Source organism: Brassica rapa, chromosome A08 (genome assembly GCF_000309985.2).
Source record: "Brassica rapa cultivar Chiifu-401-42 chromosome A08, CAAS_Brap_v3.01, whole genome shotgun sequence".
In the NCBI taxonomy this organism is placed as follows: Eukaryota; Viridiplantae; Streptophyta; class Magnoliopsida; order Brassicales; family Brassicaceae; genus Brassica; species Brassica rapa.
In genome coordinates this window covers 5,232,067-5,249,020 of record NC_024802.2, presented here as the reverse complement: position 1 = coordinate 5,249,020, position 16,954 = coordinate 5,232,067, and the positions used below count along the sequence as shown (strand labels likewise).

Genomic DNA, 16,954 nt, shown 5'->3' with positions numbered 1-16,954 from the left:
TAATGGGTAAGTCGTCCACAATAAGTCGTCCATGAAAAGTCAAATTTCGGACATAATCTGGTCAAATGCAAAACTAACATGTTTATCCTAGACGACTTACATGGAAGTCGTCTCTGGTTTTTTCTAGATTTTTTTTAAAAACATAAGTATGCCAATATTTACAAAGAAAGACTTCCAAAAAAGTCAGTCTTCCATAGAGACGACTTCTCTGTCCTTTGTAAAATTTTAATTGCAAAAATGACTTAAATGGACGACTTCTACGGAAGTCTACGAGAAGACCTCTATGGATGTCGTTTGCGTCAGTGTTTAATAAACTTGCAATTTTTCAAAAACTACAAAGACTTTTTTACATTTTCTTGTTAATTCATGTTTATTAATCAATATTTGGGCTACTGAATGAAAGTTATAACTTAATTAATGAGGTTACCAACATTCATGTTGATTAAAGTTTCTAGCTAATGTGCTTTTAACTCATACATGTTCTATGTTTGCTAATGTGTTTTATTTTGAATTTTCGCAGATGGATCGTCAGTTACATGCAGTGTATGGAGAATGGTTGTTGAAAGATGGCTGTAGAAATTTTGTGGTTGATAAGTTCAAAGGAGCGAGACTGTTCTTTTTGAGTAAAAATTTGACACATGCTGAACTTGTTGCAATGGCTCAAGAAGATTATAACCTGGATATGAACACCGAGTATGTGGAGTTGGCCTACTCATTACCAGAAGCAATGATGCAACAGATGGCTCCAGACACCCTCCTATTCATGTTACAAGTGATAGACAAGTTCAGAACTTGCCTGAGATAACTAAAACGCTTGAAGTACGTCTTTGTGTATCAAGTCTTAGCAAGATGAGAATGGTTTCAGAGGAAAGGGATGAAGATGATGATGATATGGCTGAAGATGATGAAGGGGATGAAGATGATGATGATATGGCTGAGGATGATGAAGGGGATGAAAATGATGATGTTATGGCTGAAGATCAAAATCATGATGGGGAGGAGGATAGTGCGGTGGAGGATGCTGATATCCCTGATGTTGCTGAAGCGGTTGATGACGCTGAGGATTACAATGAGTATGGAAAGGTTAAAGATGAGGATGAGGAAGAAGATGACGATATAGGTTTTGAAGATTTCAAAGGGATATATGGTAGTGAAGGAGGAAGATCGAATGCTAGCAAGATCTATGTCAACCAGAGTTTTGCTAGTAGGGATGCACTAGTTTCAGAGATGCGGTTGACAGCGGTGAGGCGTAAGTTCTCCTTCAGAATATACAAGTCAACGGAAACTCTCCTTGTGGCAACATGTCGTGTTAATGGTTGTGGATGGAAGATCAGAGCGAGTGTGAAACATGGGACAAACACATTTTGGGTAACCAAGTATGTGAAAACGCATACATGTTTTGTGGCAGACAGAATCGCTCAGCGGAAACACTGTACTCCGAAGTATATTGGTAGACTTTTCATAGATCGTGTTCGAATCATTGATGGGTTGAATCTGCAGCATATCAAAGATGCAATGAAGAACATGTTTGTCATGACACTTGATTGCACCACTTCTTACAGAGCATTGTTATATGCGAAAGAATTGGTGAGAGGATCAGCGGAAGATGGGTATGAGCGAATGCCCTCATATTTGGAGCAAATCAAAGCAGCAAATTCGGGTTCAGTCACTGATATAGAATTTGATTCTATGAATATATTTAAGTATCTATTTCTCTTATTTGGAGCTTCTATCTGACGTTTTCAGTATCAGAGAAAGGTCATTGTGGTGGATGGGACTCACCTAAGTGGGAAGTATGAAAGTTGTTATGTTAGTTGCAGCCGTGCAAAATGGTAATTTTCAGATATTTGCATTGGCTTTTAGGATTGTAGATTGTGAAAATGATGAATCTTGGAAATGGTTTTTCACAAAATTGGCGAGTTGTGTATCTGATGTTTTTAGTCTCACAACTCAACATAGTCGGGGGGGGGGGGGGGGGGGGGGGGTTAAATACTTGCATGATATTCAATCGGAGATAACAGATACGATGTATATCATACAAATTGATGGATGGGAGATTCTTTTGTGAATGGTGACAAAAAGGATTATGTTGTTGATTTGGAACATCAAAAGTGTGATTGTGGTCTCTATGCAGTCGAGAAAATACCTTACTCTCATGCTATAGCAGCTGGAACATATACTGGTTTACATATCTCCATGCCACACTTGTATGCCCGGTTTACTCAAAGGATACTTTTTTATCACCTCAACAAACTTACAATACGAAAGGATACCATATTCTTCTACTCAGCATGATGCTAAAGCTAAAGATAGGTACGAATCATTTTTATTTTCCTTTATTTTATTATATATTCACATAGGTAAAAAAAATATTTCAAATTTTATGGAACCCTAATGCGTTTTTGCACTCTCAAGATTTGCGTTTCTTTTTATATTAAATCTTATGGTGAGTTATATTGAAACCAAAGATATGATCGCAGCTCAACAATCAAACTCAATATCTCAAACTCAAGAACTCTTTATTGCCTTTAGAAAGTCTCAAAAACTAAAAGCTCACAACATGTTAAGTTCTATCACATCATGATAGCTCCTTATATAACAACTCATAGTTTCCTAAACTCAATAGGATAAAGATACTATGTTGTTGATTTGGAACATCAAAAGTGTGATTGTGGTCTCTATGCAGTCGAGAAAATACCTTACTCTTATGCTATAGCAGCTGGAACATATACTGGTTTACATATCTCCATGCCACACTTGTATGCCCGGTTTACTCAAAGGATACTTTTTTTATCACCTCAACAAACTTACAATACGAAAGGATACCTTATTCTTCTACTCAGCATGATGCTAAAGCTAAAGATAGGTACGAATCATTTTTATTTTCCTTTATTTTATTATATATTCACATAGGTAAAAAAAATATTTCAAATTTTATGGAACCCTAATGCGTTTTTGCACTCTCAAGATTTGCGTTTCTTTTATATTAAATCTTATGGTGAGTTATATTGAAACCAAAGATATGATCGCAGCTCAACAATCAAACTCAATATCTCAAACTCAAGAACTCTTTATTGCCTTTAGAAAGTCTCAAAAACTAAAAGCTCACAACACGTTAAGTTCTATCACATCATGATAGCTCCTTATATAACAACTCATAGTTTCCTAAACTCATTAGGATAAAGATACTATGTTGTTGATTTGGAACATCAAAAGTGTGATTGTGGTCTCTATGCAGTCGAGAAAATACCTTACTCTCATGCTATAGCAGCTGGAACATATACTGGTTTACATATCTCCATGCCACACTTGTATGCCCGGTTTACTCAAAGGATACTTTTTTTTATCACCTCAACAAACTTACAATACGAAAGGATACCTTATTCTTCTACTCAGCATGATGCTAAAGCTAAAGATAGGTACGAATCATTTTTATTTTCCTTTATTTTATTATATATTCACATAGGTAAAAAAAATATTTCAAATTTTATGGAACCCTAATGCGTTTTTGCACTCTCAAGATTTGCGTTTCTTTTTATATTAAATCTTATGGTGAGTTATATTGAAACCAAAGATATGATCGCAGCTCAACAATCAAACTCAATATCTCAAACTCAAGAACTCTTTATTGCCTTTAGAAAGTCTCAAAAACTAAAAGCTCACAACACGTTAAGTTCTATCACATCATGATAGCTCCTTATATAACAACTCATAGTTTCCTAAACTCATTAGGATAAACTTATCTAGATAACTACAAACCAAGATACTCATATCCTAATCTCATTAGGATAATAACAAGATAACTTCAAGCTTAAGTTAGGTCAACATTCTCCCCCTTAAGCTTGATGTGTTCTTCCTTTACTTCTTGAACGCCAATGAAGTCTCTCATCTCTTTGAACTTGCATCTCCCAAGTGCCTTAGTCAAGATATCAGCCTTCTGCTCCTTACCAGCTACATGTTTCACGGTCACGAGCCCATCCTCTACACACTCTCTAATAAAATGGAACCGTTTATGTATATGCTTGCTCCTACCATGAAACACAGGATTCTTAGTCAAGGCTATAGCGGATTTATTGTCAATCAATATCATAGCTTTGTTAGACTCGTCCACAATCTCTCCTAGAAGCTCTTGAAGCCAAATAGCTTGCTTCGCTGCCTCCGTCGCAGCCATGAACTCAGCCTCGCAAGAAGACAGAGCCACGATCTCCTGCTTCATTGAACACCAAGAAACAGGGCACTCGTTAAAGTAGAAGATAAAACCGGTTGTGCTTCTTCCGTCATTAGGATCCACATTGTAGCTGCTATCACTGTATCCTATAAGCCCTTTCTTGTTCTCTTTTCTATAAATCAGACCGAGAGAACAACTTCCTCGAATGTATCTCAGCACTTGCTTTAACGCTACTGAGTGTGAGACCTTAGGATTATGCATATATCTGCTCAGAACCCCTACACTGTAGGCAAGATCAGGACGTGTATGAATCAAATACCTAAGACACCCAATGTTCTTCCTAAACTCTGTCTCGTTGACTTCTTCTTCTTCTTCTGCCTTAGATAGTTTTACGCCTGAGTCCATCGGAATTTGGACTGCATTACACTCATTCATCCCTGCCTTTTCTAAGATTTTTAACGCATATCGTTCTTGCTTCAAAACAATGCCAAGCTCAGACTGGATCACTTCGATTCTTAAGTAGTAGGTAAGCTTGCCAAGATCAGTCATTTCAAATTTTGCCGCCATCTCTGTTTTAAACTCTCGTATAATCTCCACACAAGATCCAGTTACCAAAAGATCATCTACGTAAACAGCAACTAATAACTCACGCCCATTCGTTCTTTTCTTGAAAAGCGACGGTTCCTTAGAACACTTGCTGAAGTTTAACTCTTTAAGAATACTTTTCAGTTTGATGTTCCAAGCTCTTGGAGCTTGTTTCAGACCATAGAGAGCTTTATGAAGCTTGTACACCTTATCTTCGCTTCCTTTTGTCTTGAAACCATCAGGTTGAGACACATATACTTCTTCAGCCAAATCTCCATGCAAGAATGCTGTCTTCACATCTAGATGGTGAACTTCCCATCCATTGGATGCCGCCAATGCAAGTATAACTCGGACAGTCTCTATCCTTGCGACAGGGGCAAACACTTCTTCGTAGTCAATACCATGTCGTTGTACGTAGCCTTTAGCTACAAGTCTTGCCTTGTATTTACTTATACTTCCATCCGCATTGCGCTTTATTTTAAAAACCCACTTCAATCCAATAGCTTTACATCCATGAGGAAGCTCAACCAGTGTCCATGTCTTGTTCTTTTTTATAGAAGCTATCTCATCTTCACAAGCTTCTCTCCAAACTTTCTCATGCTTCGCCTCGTTCCAGTCCCATGGTTCCTCATTGATAAGTAAAAGAAGTCTCTCAGTCTCTACCACTTCTATTTTTAGGACGTAATCATCCAAGTAACCCGGCCGTGTGACAACTCTTGTTGATCTTCTAGGTATTGGGCTATCACTTTCTTCATCTCCATCGTCACTATCTTCTTCATCTTTTTCAGGTTCACTATCTCCAGTCTCAGATTCAGCGACTGTTACCTCTTTATGAGTTGGTAACATGATCTCACACGTTACTCCAGATGATTTTCTCTCAATTTTATCCCAACTCCAAACCTTGCTTTCATCAAAAACAACATCGCGACTGACTACGACCTTGCGACTCCTTGGATTATAGAACCTGTATGCCTTTGTGCCTGGTTCAACCTCGAGATGTACTAGCTCTCTAGACCTATCATCCAGCTTCTTAAGGAGATGAGTGTCATGTTTAGCATAACATACACAACCAAATATACGTAGGTGCCCCACGTTGGGCTTCTTCTTCTTGAGACACTCATATGGACATTGATCCTTCAGCGTACGAGTAGCGACCCTATTAATCAGGTAGGTGGAGTGTCTCACAGCTTCTCCCCATAAGTAGTGTGGCACATTCATAGCTTTCATGATACTTCTGGTCATCTCCATTAGTGTCCTGTTACGTCTCTCAACTACGCCATTCTGTTGTGGAGAATATGGCGCGGTCATATGTCGTTTAATCCCATGCGTGTCACAAAACTCTTTGAACTCTCGAGACATGAACTCTCCACCTCTGTCAGTACGTAACGTTTGAATGGTAGCTCCGGTTTCTCTTTCAACGATTTGCTTGAACTTCTTGAAGTGCTCAAGAGCCTCACTCTTTTCACTCAGCAAAATTGACCACATGTATCTTGAATGATCATCAATCAAAACAAAGATATATTTACTTCCTCCGGCTGTTGATGGTGAGATTGGTCCACAGAGATCACCATGAAGTAACTCTAGGACTTTTGTGGCACGGTAGGAGCTAACTTTAGGAAAAGACGCTCTTGTTTGCTTTCCCATAAGACAGGAGGCACATGTTTCTTTCTCTATACTGATCTTTGGTATACCAGTGATCAACTCCTTGTTTATCATTGCCTTCATGACATCCACACCAACGTGTCCAAGCCTTCCGTGCCATAGAGCCGAGTCACTAACCTTCTCAAGTTGGAGACACTCTGTTCCTTCAACCTCCATTGTGATCTTGTATAAGCGATTTTTTTATCTTACTGATTTGAGTAACACGTTTCCCTCTCGATCACGGAGTGTTAGGTACTCATCTCTCATCTTAACCTCACAGCCAGACTCTGTTGCTTGACCAAGACTGATTATGTTACTCTTCAGTTCAGGTATATAATACACATCGGCCAAAACCTTCCGCTTTCTGTCTCTAGTAATGAACAAAATCGACCCCTTGCCTCTGATGTCAATCCTTGAGTCATCTCCAAAGCGCACCTTTCCAGTAATAGACTCATCCAGACTTGTGAAATATTCTCGATTCCCAGTCATATGATTACTAGCTCCATTGTCTAGATACCAAATATTATCCGCACCAGATTGTGTCTCAAACCTACTTGGTACTACCTTCTCTTCGTTAAGATAGATCAGCTCATGAACCATCAGGTCTTCAGCCTCATGTGTGCTGTCATTCTCAGTTTCCTGCGCTTCCTGTAGTTTAAGTACTCGTTCAGGGCAGTCATAGACGTAATGTCCTGTTTTATCACAGCGGAAGCAAACAACTCTGGATGCATCTCTCCCTTGCGTCCAATCACCTGCTTGTCTCCAGTTAGTTCGACCATTATATCGTCCTCTTCCACGTCCTCTGTTGTTATAGCGACCACCTTGGCCTCTTCCTCTGCCATAACCTTCTTGTTGTACTTTAGGATCAGTATTACTGTATAGAAGTTTCCCTTGATCATCTTTTTGATCATCATCCTGAACTCGTTCTTCATAAGCCTTTAACCTTCCCACAATATCCTCAAAGCCTGTAGTGTTGAGGTCAAGCACTTGCTCAAGCGCTGCTACAATATGTATGTATTTCCTCTTTGGAAGACTGCTGAGGAATTTTTTTACCAGCTTCGGTTCATCAAGAATCTCGCCTAACGCTGCTGATTTGGAGGATATCTCAGAAATTTTACCAGAGAACTCATCTATGGTTTCTGTGTCCTTCATCTTCATCCTATTGAACTCATCCATAAGCGTCTGTAACCTTGCCTCTCGGACCCTATCAGCTCCTATGTTCCTTGCTTTAATCGCATCCCAAACTTCCTTTGCGGTTGCTAACGTACCAACTTGAAGAACCAAACTTTCAGGGATAGATTGAAACAAGAAAGCTCGAGCCATATCACTTTTGTCTCCATCATCACCACCTGGATCGATTGCTTCCCAAACCTTATGCACTTTGAGTAGAACGTTCATACGCATACCCCAAACCGTGTAGTTGGTGGTGGTGAGCATCGGACACTTGATAGCCGAGGAACCATTCTCTTTGGATTTGAAAGGAGTTATCGACAGATCCGCCATGTTTATCTTCTCTTCTCGAATGTTTTTGATTTCAATATTAAAGCTCTGATACCAATTATTGAAACCAAAGATATGATCGCAGCTCAACAATCAAACTCAATATCTCAAACTCAAGAACTCTTTATTGCCTTTAGAAAGTCTCAAAAACTAAAAGCTCACAACACGTTAAGTTCTATCACATCATGATAGCTCCTTATATAACAACTCATAGTTTCCTAAACTCACTAGGATAAACTTATCTAGATAACTACAAACCAAGATACTCATATCCTAATCTCATTAGGATAATAACAAGATAACTTCAAGCTTAAGTTAGGTCAACAAGTTACACAAGAAATGTCCTTTGTTGGTTCTATGAAACAGAATAACCAAAACCATATCTTTTATTTCACCACCACTAAAAACCTCAAAGCTCTCCATATTTCTTCTTCTTAGAAGAATCAGCTCCCGAGAAAATCCATCTTATCTTTTTTTTTTTTTGAATTATACAGAGGTATCCTGGCCTCACATAAGTGATCCAGACTAGTCACGTGTTGCCACGTGTCGGTCCTCTGTCCCTGGCGATGCCGAAATGTTAATTCCCCAGTGGCCGGGATTCGAACCCAGGTGGCGGTACTCACAACTGTAAGCCCTTTACCACTAGAGCTAGAAGCCCCGGTTGAAAAGCCATCTTATCAAACCAAAGCCTCTTGGAATTGGATAGGAGGCCTCCTCCTTCGACAAATCTCCTCCATGGTCTTGATTCACACTGTTTAAAAGGAAAAAGGAATAAACTTGATGAAGTTGGAGAAACAGCAGCAGCAACAAGAAAGAAAAGTGAACCAAAAGGGTATAGAACTTGGGAAGCACGTCACAGTCTGAAGGAATCCATCCAATCCTCTGCTTCTCATTGTCGTAGATCACTATTATCCCTTGGAATAATATGTCTATCAGACATTGTTGATGAACATAAACAAACTTTGGTTTATCTTGTCTACTTACCTCCAATGATGTTGTAGTCATCGAGCCCGATCTCAGCTCCATTTAAAATCCCCAAACATACGCTTCCTTCTTCCTGGAAAAAGAATAACACAAACTCTTAGTCTCATCAGGGCCATAGACATTTTTTATATGTAATATACACGTCATATGTGAGACTCACAGTGGTAATGAGATATGACTCAGGTGGAACCTGAAACAGCTGACCTTTCTTTTGATCACTCCCAAATCTTAAAGTAATGGTCTTGAAGTATTTCTTCACATCATATAATGATTCCAAAGGCTTTTTGTCTTTCCAACAGACAGGTAAGCTTTTATCTTCTTTTGTGTCCATCAAAGCCGTACCCTTCAAATCTTTACGTATCTACAAGATGTGGTTAAACACCAAAAAGGTGAATCGTTTGGTATGTTTCGGCATTGAAGTAAGTGTATTGTTGGAGGTGGATTTACCTCCTCTCTCAAGGCTCATTAAGACAATGAATTAGACTCACTTTGTTAGGAAATCCTAGACATCTTTCTTTTATAAATAAGAAGGTACCTCCTCATTAGAAGAAGAGGGACTATTTTTTCCATTTAGACGTAGAATACTTCTTAGAAAGGGTTTATGAATTCTTAGATTACTTTACACTAGAAACCATTCTTGTAATACAATCTTTGATCAATAAATTTTTTTTGATGTTCATTTCTCATTTAATTCTTTCAAGATTTCTCCTAAACCTCAACAATCTAATCATTATCCTTAGATTTTTTATTGTATTATTCCAACAAACATCACCAGCATAAACACCGTTTTTGAATCAAACAGTTGGCACTAGAAGGAGGGAGATAAGGAGAACTATCTTCAAAGCATACGAACTTGGGAGAATCCAGATCTCTCTCGCGGTTACTCGTTATTTGGCGCAGATCGTTCTCTCGCAGTCGCTCAGATCGATCTCTCGCGGTCGGTCGACTTGCTCTCTCTCGCGGTTACTCGGCACAGATCGCTCTCTCGCGGTTACTCGGCATGGATCGCTCTCTCGCGATTACTCGTCTCAGATAGCTCTCACAGTTATTCGGCGCAGATCGTTCTCTCGCAGTCGCTCGGATCAATCTCTCGCGGTCACTCGACTCTCAGTTACTCGGCACGGATCGCTCTCTTGCAATTACTCGGCTTGGATTGATCTCTTGCAATTACTCGGCTTGGATCGCTCTCTCGCAGTCACTCGGATTGCTCGCAAGTCTCGAGCATGACGTGATACCGCGAAGACACGTCCACCCTTGGCGATTTGATTGTGATGGTTTGTTCATGGCGATATGTTCATGATGATGTCTATGGCAACTTGATCCGGTGGTTCATAACACTGTCCTCACAGATCGTTCGCGCAACTATCCCGGAGTAAGAAGTCTGATTGGAATTAGAAGTATGTCGATGACGGCTCGCCCAAGAACGGTCCATCTATGACACTTCATTTATGGAAACCTAACCATGATGGCCTGTTCTGACAATCGTCTGCGACATGAGTATGTGCCTAGCTCATTGTCTCATAAACCCTATTCGTAAAATTCGCCGAGATCGATTTTGTCTCTCTCTTTACGAACTTGAGGGAACTTACTGTTGGAGGTGGATTTACCTCCTCTTTTAAGGCTCATTAAGACAATGAATTAGGCTCACTTTGTTAGGAAATAAAGAGATACCTCTTTGTTAGAAGAGTGACTCTCTTTTCCATTTAGACAAAGAACACTTAATACAAAGAGTTTGTAGATTATTAGATTACTTTACACTAGAAACCATTTTTGTAATACAATCTTTGATCAATAAACTTTTTTGATGTTCATTTCTCATTTGATTCTTTCAAAATTTCTCCTAAACCTCAAGAATCTAATCATTTTTCTTAGATTATTTATTGTATGATTCCAACACACATCACCAGCATAAGTACCGTTTTTGCTTCCACTATCGAAAATGAAGTTAAGGCCTTTGACACTTGTGATCTTGTCGTTATAGAGAAGAAGCTCTACGGGTCCAGTCATGTAGTGTTTACTAAATAAACACAAAACAGTGAGTTTCAAGCTTTGAGAACTGTAAAGAAGACAAAGAAGATGATGCTCACCTAGTTGACTTAAGAGCCAAAGAAGTCCATGTAACTCCGGAAGAAGGAACAATCTCATCTCCAATAGAGAGAAAGAAGAAGAAGAAGAAGAAGAAGAAGAAGAAGAAGAAGAAGAAGAAGAAGAAGAAGAAAAGAAGAAGAAGAAGAAGAAGAAGAAGAAGAAGAAGAAGAAAAGAAGAAGAAGAAGAAGAAGAAGAAGAGAGAAGAAGAAGAAGAAAAGAAAAGAAGAAGAAGAAGAAGAAGAAAGAAGAAGAAGAAGAAGAAGAAGAAGAAGAAGAAGAAGAAGAAGAAGAAGAAGAAGAAGAAGAAGAAGAAGAAGAGAAGAAGAAGAAGAAGGAGAAGAAGAAGAAGGAGAAGAAGAAGGAGAAGGAGAAGGAGAAGGAGAAGGAGAAGGAGAAGGAGAAGGAGACACCAGGCAACAAAAAAAGGACGCTTCTTAAAAATTTGCTGATTCTTAATTTTATTATAGAGAGAGTGTATGAGTGTATCTCTCACTCCGTCGCTTGTAAAGTTCAATGCGCAACGTTCACTGAGGCGTGTTAGACACGCGGGAACTAAGATTCATTAAAAGGCCGAGTGTTTGTACCCAATATGCTCGGCCCATCATTCTTCTTTACTAGGCAAGTTTATTTCTTTTTGGTCCTCTATATCTTGATAGCAATGGGCATTCGGGTATTCGGTTCGATTTCGGGTAGGAACCACTCGGTTCCAGGTATATCGGATAAATCATTCTTATATTCAATAGGTACTTAGGAGATTTCGGTTTGGTTTCGGTTCGGTTTTGGTTCGGTTTCTGTTCGGTTTCGGTTCGGTTTCGGTCGGTTTCGGTTCTGTTTCGGGTACCCATTTAATAAATGAATCAAATATAAATATACAAAATATATGAGTTAATATGTTAATCTAAGTGGTCTAGTGGTTACACACTTGCATATTTGTCAATCCAACTAGAGTTCGAATCAATAAAGTGCTAGTTTTATAAGTATTTATTGAATTTTAATATAATATAAGAGAATACATAAAAGATAACATGGTTTGGTCATAACAATGTTCTCACTCTTCCTGTTCGAGTGGGGTTGATGACATTTTACCTTATATTAGAAAGTGGATACTTATTTTTCGGATATTCGGGTACCCATTCGGTTTTTGATTCGGTTCCGGTTCGGTTTCCTTTATTCGGATATAGAAATTTAAGAATCATTCGGATATTTGAGAGTTTCGATTCGGTTTCGGTTTCGGGTGATTTGATTCGGTTCCGGTTTAGTTTTTCGGTTCCGGTTTTTTTGCCCAGGGCTAATTTTGAATATAAATTAAAGAAGTTACATGAATGAATTCAGATTAAATTACAAAATTAATAAAGGTAAAAGAGTGGAAGCTCCCTGAAGGTTCATTAATAGTTTTCTAGATTCCAAATTTCAAAAAAATTGATTTATTAACATTATACAGATCAATGGAAGAAAATTTATATGAAATATTCAAAACATAAAATAGCTATGAGTTATTTTTCTTAAGCAAATCAATATGGAGCAAGTAAAAAATAAAAAGCTTTAGACATAAAATTTGTCGAATTGTATGATTGGTTATGTACAAATTAGTGTTTAAAATCTAATTGTTGTTTGAAAAATGAAGTTTCAGTCTTCAGATATCCTACTATATAAAAGAGGCCAAATTCTAGCTTTTTTAGAGGTGCCACATAGGCAAAATAATCCTCACCTATCAAACTGCTATGTCACTTGGAAAAAAACTATTGTCCATGTTCCTTGATTTTTTTTTTTTTTTTGGCAACTAAATCAGATTCATAAATCTAAACGGAAGGATATTCAGTACAAGATCGAGACATGACGGTGAAGAGCAGACTTCGCAATCGAGTCTGCCATCCCATTGTGTTCGCGACCAATGAAAGAAAAGCAAATGTAAGAGAAAGACAAGGATAGAAACTCGATATCCATGAGAACTCCGAAAAGCTCCACCGGATATGACTTCGAGTTTATAGCTCTAGCGAGCTCTTGTGAGTCGGTTCGAAACCAGACGTTGAGGAGAGATGTGCGGTTTGCTTCCTGTAGTGCCTCCCTCATAGCCAGCGCTTCCGCCATGAGGGGAGAGGATATGTGGTTAATCGCCTTTGAGCCTTCCGAGTAGAAACCTTGTGTTGTCTTCTCAAAGCACCACCCTAGCCCGGCTTGTTTGGATACAGACCACGCGGCGTCTGTGTTGCATAAGACCACCTCTACCTCAGTGGGTGGTATCGCTAAGTCGTGGGTAGTATGTGTCTTCGCTATCGGTTCTGATGTCTGAGCCAGAAGCCATTCGCGAGCTGATGACACTGCCTTCCCCACCACGGTACGCGCCGGTGTTGCTCTGTTTTCAAAGAGTATTAAGTTTCTTGCGGTCCAAAGGCCCCACAATAGCCACGAGTAAAGTTGCTGTGTATGCCGGTTGGTGGCAAGCATATCAAGGTCGACATGAGCTCAAAGCAGTCATGGAGTGAAACCGCTGTGGAGAAATCTGGGCGTGAGGATAATGGAGGAAGGTCCCAGGCTTGTCGTGCAAAAGGGCATAGAAAGAATAGATGCAACGCTGTCTCCGGTTCAGCGCAGTGAGGGCAGGCTCCATTCGTATCAATTCCCCTTACCTGAAGGTTTGTGCCCAAAGCAAGAGCTCCTCGACATAGTTTCCACAAGAAGAGTTTAAGCTTTGGAGACGTCGGTAATTTCCAAACAAGCTTTTGCCAGTTGAAAGTTTCGTGCGGAGGTTGTATGGCTCGTTGGTCTGTGGCAGCTTCTCGTAAGGCGTAGTAACCAGATTTGACACTGTAAGATCCTGTTTTAGTCTTTAGCCAAACATAAGTATCCTCTACCATATAGATACTCGGTTTAATGAGATAGATATCCTGCACCAGGGTGGGGTGAGTTGATTCCACCATTGTGTGATTCCATTCATCAGAACCTCTTATGAGGAGGTCTGAGACGAAGAGATCCCTGCTTGCTTCCGTCGGTGGCCCAAAAGGAATGGTGCGAGAGGTTGAGCTGATCCATGAGTCTGACCAAACCTTAGTAGAATTCCCATTGCCTATGGCTTTTCCTAGTTGCAGTTGTAGCAACTGACATCCTGCTACCACGCCTCTCCATTCGTGAGAAGCGGAGGATGGGCAAGGAGCTGAGAGGAAGCTAGAGCTGTGACAGTACTTTCCTATAAGCAGTCGTGCTAGGAGACACTCCGGGTTGGTGAGGATGCGCCAAGCGTTCTTTGCAAGCATGGCGACGTTGAAATCTTGTATATCCCGAAGACCTAAGCCACCAACATCCTTATGCTGCGTAAGGTTGTCCCAGGCCACCCAGCATATGTTTCTTGTTGAGGGATCATGATCCCACCAGAAACGGGTGAGAGCTGATTGAATCTGGTCACAGAGCCCCACCAGGAGAAGGAAGCATGACATAGAAAAAGTAGGTACTGCGGTAAGTACTGATTTTAGCATAGTGAGCTTTCCGGCAGAGGAGAGGCGACAAGTGGACCATGCTGCGGCTCGGAGTTTGATCCTGTCTACTATGGACGAGAAGAGGTCGCGTTTCCTTCTCGAGAAAAGCTCTGGTAGTCCAAGATATTTACCTGTTCCACCTTCTTTTTCGATACCAAGGAGTAATTTGACTCGGGCTCGAGTCTCCCGTGGTGTTTTCGATGAGAAGGAGATGGATGACTTGGTAGCATTGATGAGCTGACCCGAGGCTTTCTCATAATCTTTAAGGATCAGTGTAAGGGCAGAGCAATTTTCCGTCGAAGCTTTGGTGAAGATCATCGTATCATCGGCAAAGAGGAGATGATTGATCAGAGGACATCGGTGTCCAATCTTTACTCCAGTTAGAGCTCCACTCGTCTGTCCCGCTCTGCATAGTCCCGACAAAACCTCCCCACAGAGTATCAATACATAAGGGGAGAGGGGGTCTCCTTGTCGGATACCTCGGGATGGTATAACCTCTCCTAGTGCTGTGTCGTTCACTAGAAAGGAGTAGGAGACCGTTGAGATACACTACATCACCCAGTTAACCCACTTTGGGTCAAAACCTAGTTCCTCCAAGACCTTTTGGATAAAGTTCCACTCCAAGCGGTCATAAGCTTTGCTCATATCTGTCTTCACCGCCATGTAACAGTGTTTCTTTGCGTCCGACGTCTTGAGATAATGGAGTATCTCGTGGGTAATAAGAACATTATCCGCAATTGCTCTACCCGGTAAGAAAGCGGATTGGTTCTCGGATATTATCCCACTGAGGACAGGTCGTAGTCGAAGAGAGAGAAGTTTCGATATGATCTTATAGTAGACGTTGCAAAGTGCGATGGGGCGAAAATCTGCCACTTTAATCGCATTCTGTCCTTTCAGTATGAGTCTCATGTGTGTCCTGTTGATCCTCGCCGGCATGCTTCCTGTGATAAAGAACTCACGAACCTCGGCCACAATGGCTGGCCCAACTGCATCCCAATTTGCTTGAAAGAAAGAAGCCGAGAAGCCGTCGGGTCCCGGCGCCTTATCGGGGTGGATCGCAAAGAGGGCCTTTTTTATCTCTTTTGCTGACGGAATGGAGGTGAGGGTGGCGTTAGTCTCGTCTGTGATTTTGCGAGAAAGAGCTCGTGATATCACTTCTCCTACATCTGTGCTTGTAGTGGTGAAGATATCCTTGAAGTACCGAGCTATCTCTACTGCAATGAGTTCTTCTTCATAAACAGCTTCTCCATGCGCATTTTCCATCACTGTTAGTCTGTTCCGCGCCTTTCGTCCTTTGGAAACAGCATGGAAAAACCCTGTATTCTTATCACCCAAAGTCAGCCAAAGCAGTCTGCTTCTTTGCTTCCAAAAAGCTTCCTCCGATCTGTAAGCATCCATGAGCTCCTTGTTAATCTCTGCAATAACTTCCTCAGCTGTTTGATCTGCCATAGCCGTATCCAGCTTGGTTCTGAGCTCGTCAATACGCTTCCGACTATTCATATGGTGTAGCCTACTCCACCTTGCGATTGCTGTACGGCATGCTGATATGCGCAGGTAGACAGAAGAGTCGGGTAGGCTATTCCATGTATGATCAACAAGTTCCTTGATTAATATCACGTAACATCACTGAATATCCCACTCAGACGAATCTGAACGCTATAAAACCAAAGAAAAATATATAATAGGCTGCAAAAATATTTGCCGGTGGGCCAGGTAAAGAAAAATCTCGCAGCCCAAAAATATTCTCATCCAAAAAGAATTAGAAATAGATGTCATTTGGAAAATAATTAACTAACATACGAGTTTTGATATTTCTAGAAATTTCAAATTTGTAACCGCTAATTTATTAATAGAATCATATATCTATATTGAATTATGTTCTATTTTTTTAATCATTAGACTTTAAGGGTAAATAAATTATTAATTTATAATATATATAGTTCATAACTTTATATTGTAGCTATAAATAAAGAGAAAATAACCAGGAAGGGTGAAGAAGCTCATAAAATTATGTAATTAAAATGGTAAATGGTGAGTATGATGAGATGAATCTAAGAAAATTTTCTGTACAAATTATGGTGCTTTCTTCGTCCACTATAATGATTTAAAATAAAATATATATTCACATAAATAAGTCAATATTTGTTGTTTTTTTTTGGTAAGATGTTAAGATTATCATTTTCTGAAAGGTTACACTGTTGTTTTTAAACAACTTATTACAGCAAGGAAACAAAAACAACCAACAACAACTCAAGGTAAAAAAAGCATTAAGGAGGTCTTATACAAGAAAGATAAAAAGAAGTAGAGAAGCGGAGAAAGAAGAACTTGCGGGTAAGAGGGGAGACGGTCACGCATCATACGGTCGAGAGAGGCAAGGATGACTGATGAAGGTGAGGAGACAGCTGTGAACACACGAGCATTACGCTCTTTCCACAACAGGTAGATGGCTGACTGAAAGTAGAGCTTGATGACTGGAGTAGCATGCGCATCTGCGTTGACGCGAGGTTGATTGATCCA

At 40.1% G+C, this 16,954-nt stretch overlaps 3 protein-coding genes across 6 annotated transcripts in view; all 3 read right to left on the bottom strand.

Moving 5' to 3' along the window:
- LOC103833097 overlaps positions 1–16,954 on the bottom strand; it is a 1,138,500-nt gene that overhangs the window by 23,570 nt on the left and 1,097,976 nt on the right. The gene's annotated exons all lie outside the window — the stretch shown is intronic.
- LOC103833409 (aspartic proteinase Asp1) lies at positions 8,543–10,885 on the bottom strand. The gene is made up of 5 exons (XM_033278021.1): positions 10,778–10,885; positions 9,039–9,239; positions 8,879–8,951; positions 8,736–8,823; positions 8,543–8,645 (listed from the first exon to the last, which is right to left on the bottom strand). The coding sequence occupies exons 1-5, from the start codon at positions 10,883–10,885 to the stop codon at positions 8,543–8,545; spliced, it is 573 nt and encodes a 190-aa protein (XP_033133912.1).
- Positions 12,783–15,886, bottom strand: LOC103833410. Its single transcript, XM_009109495.1, has 3 exons — positions 15,038–15,886; positions 13,425–14,986; positions 12,783–13,320 (listed from the first exon to the last, which is right to left on the bottom strand). Exons 1-3 carry the CDS (start codon positions 15,884–15,886, stop codon positions 12,783–12,785), a joined length of 2,949 nt encoding a protein of 982 aa, XP_009107743.1.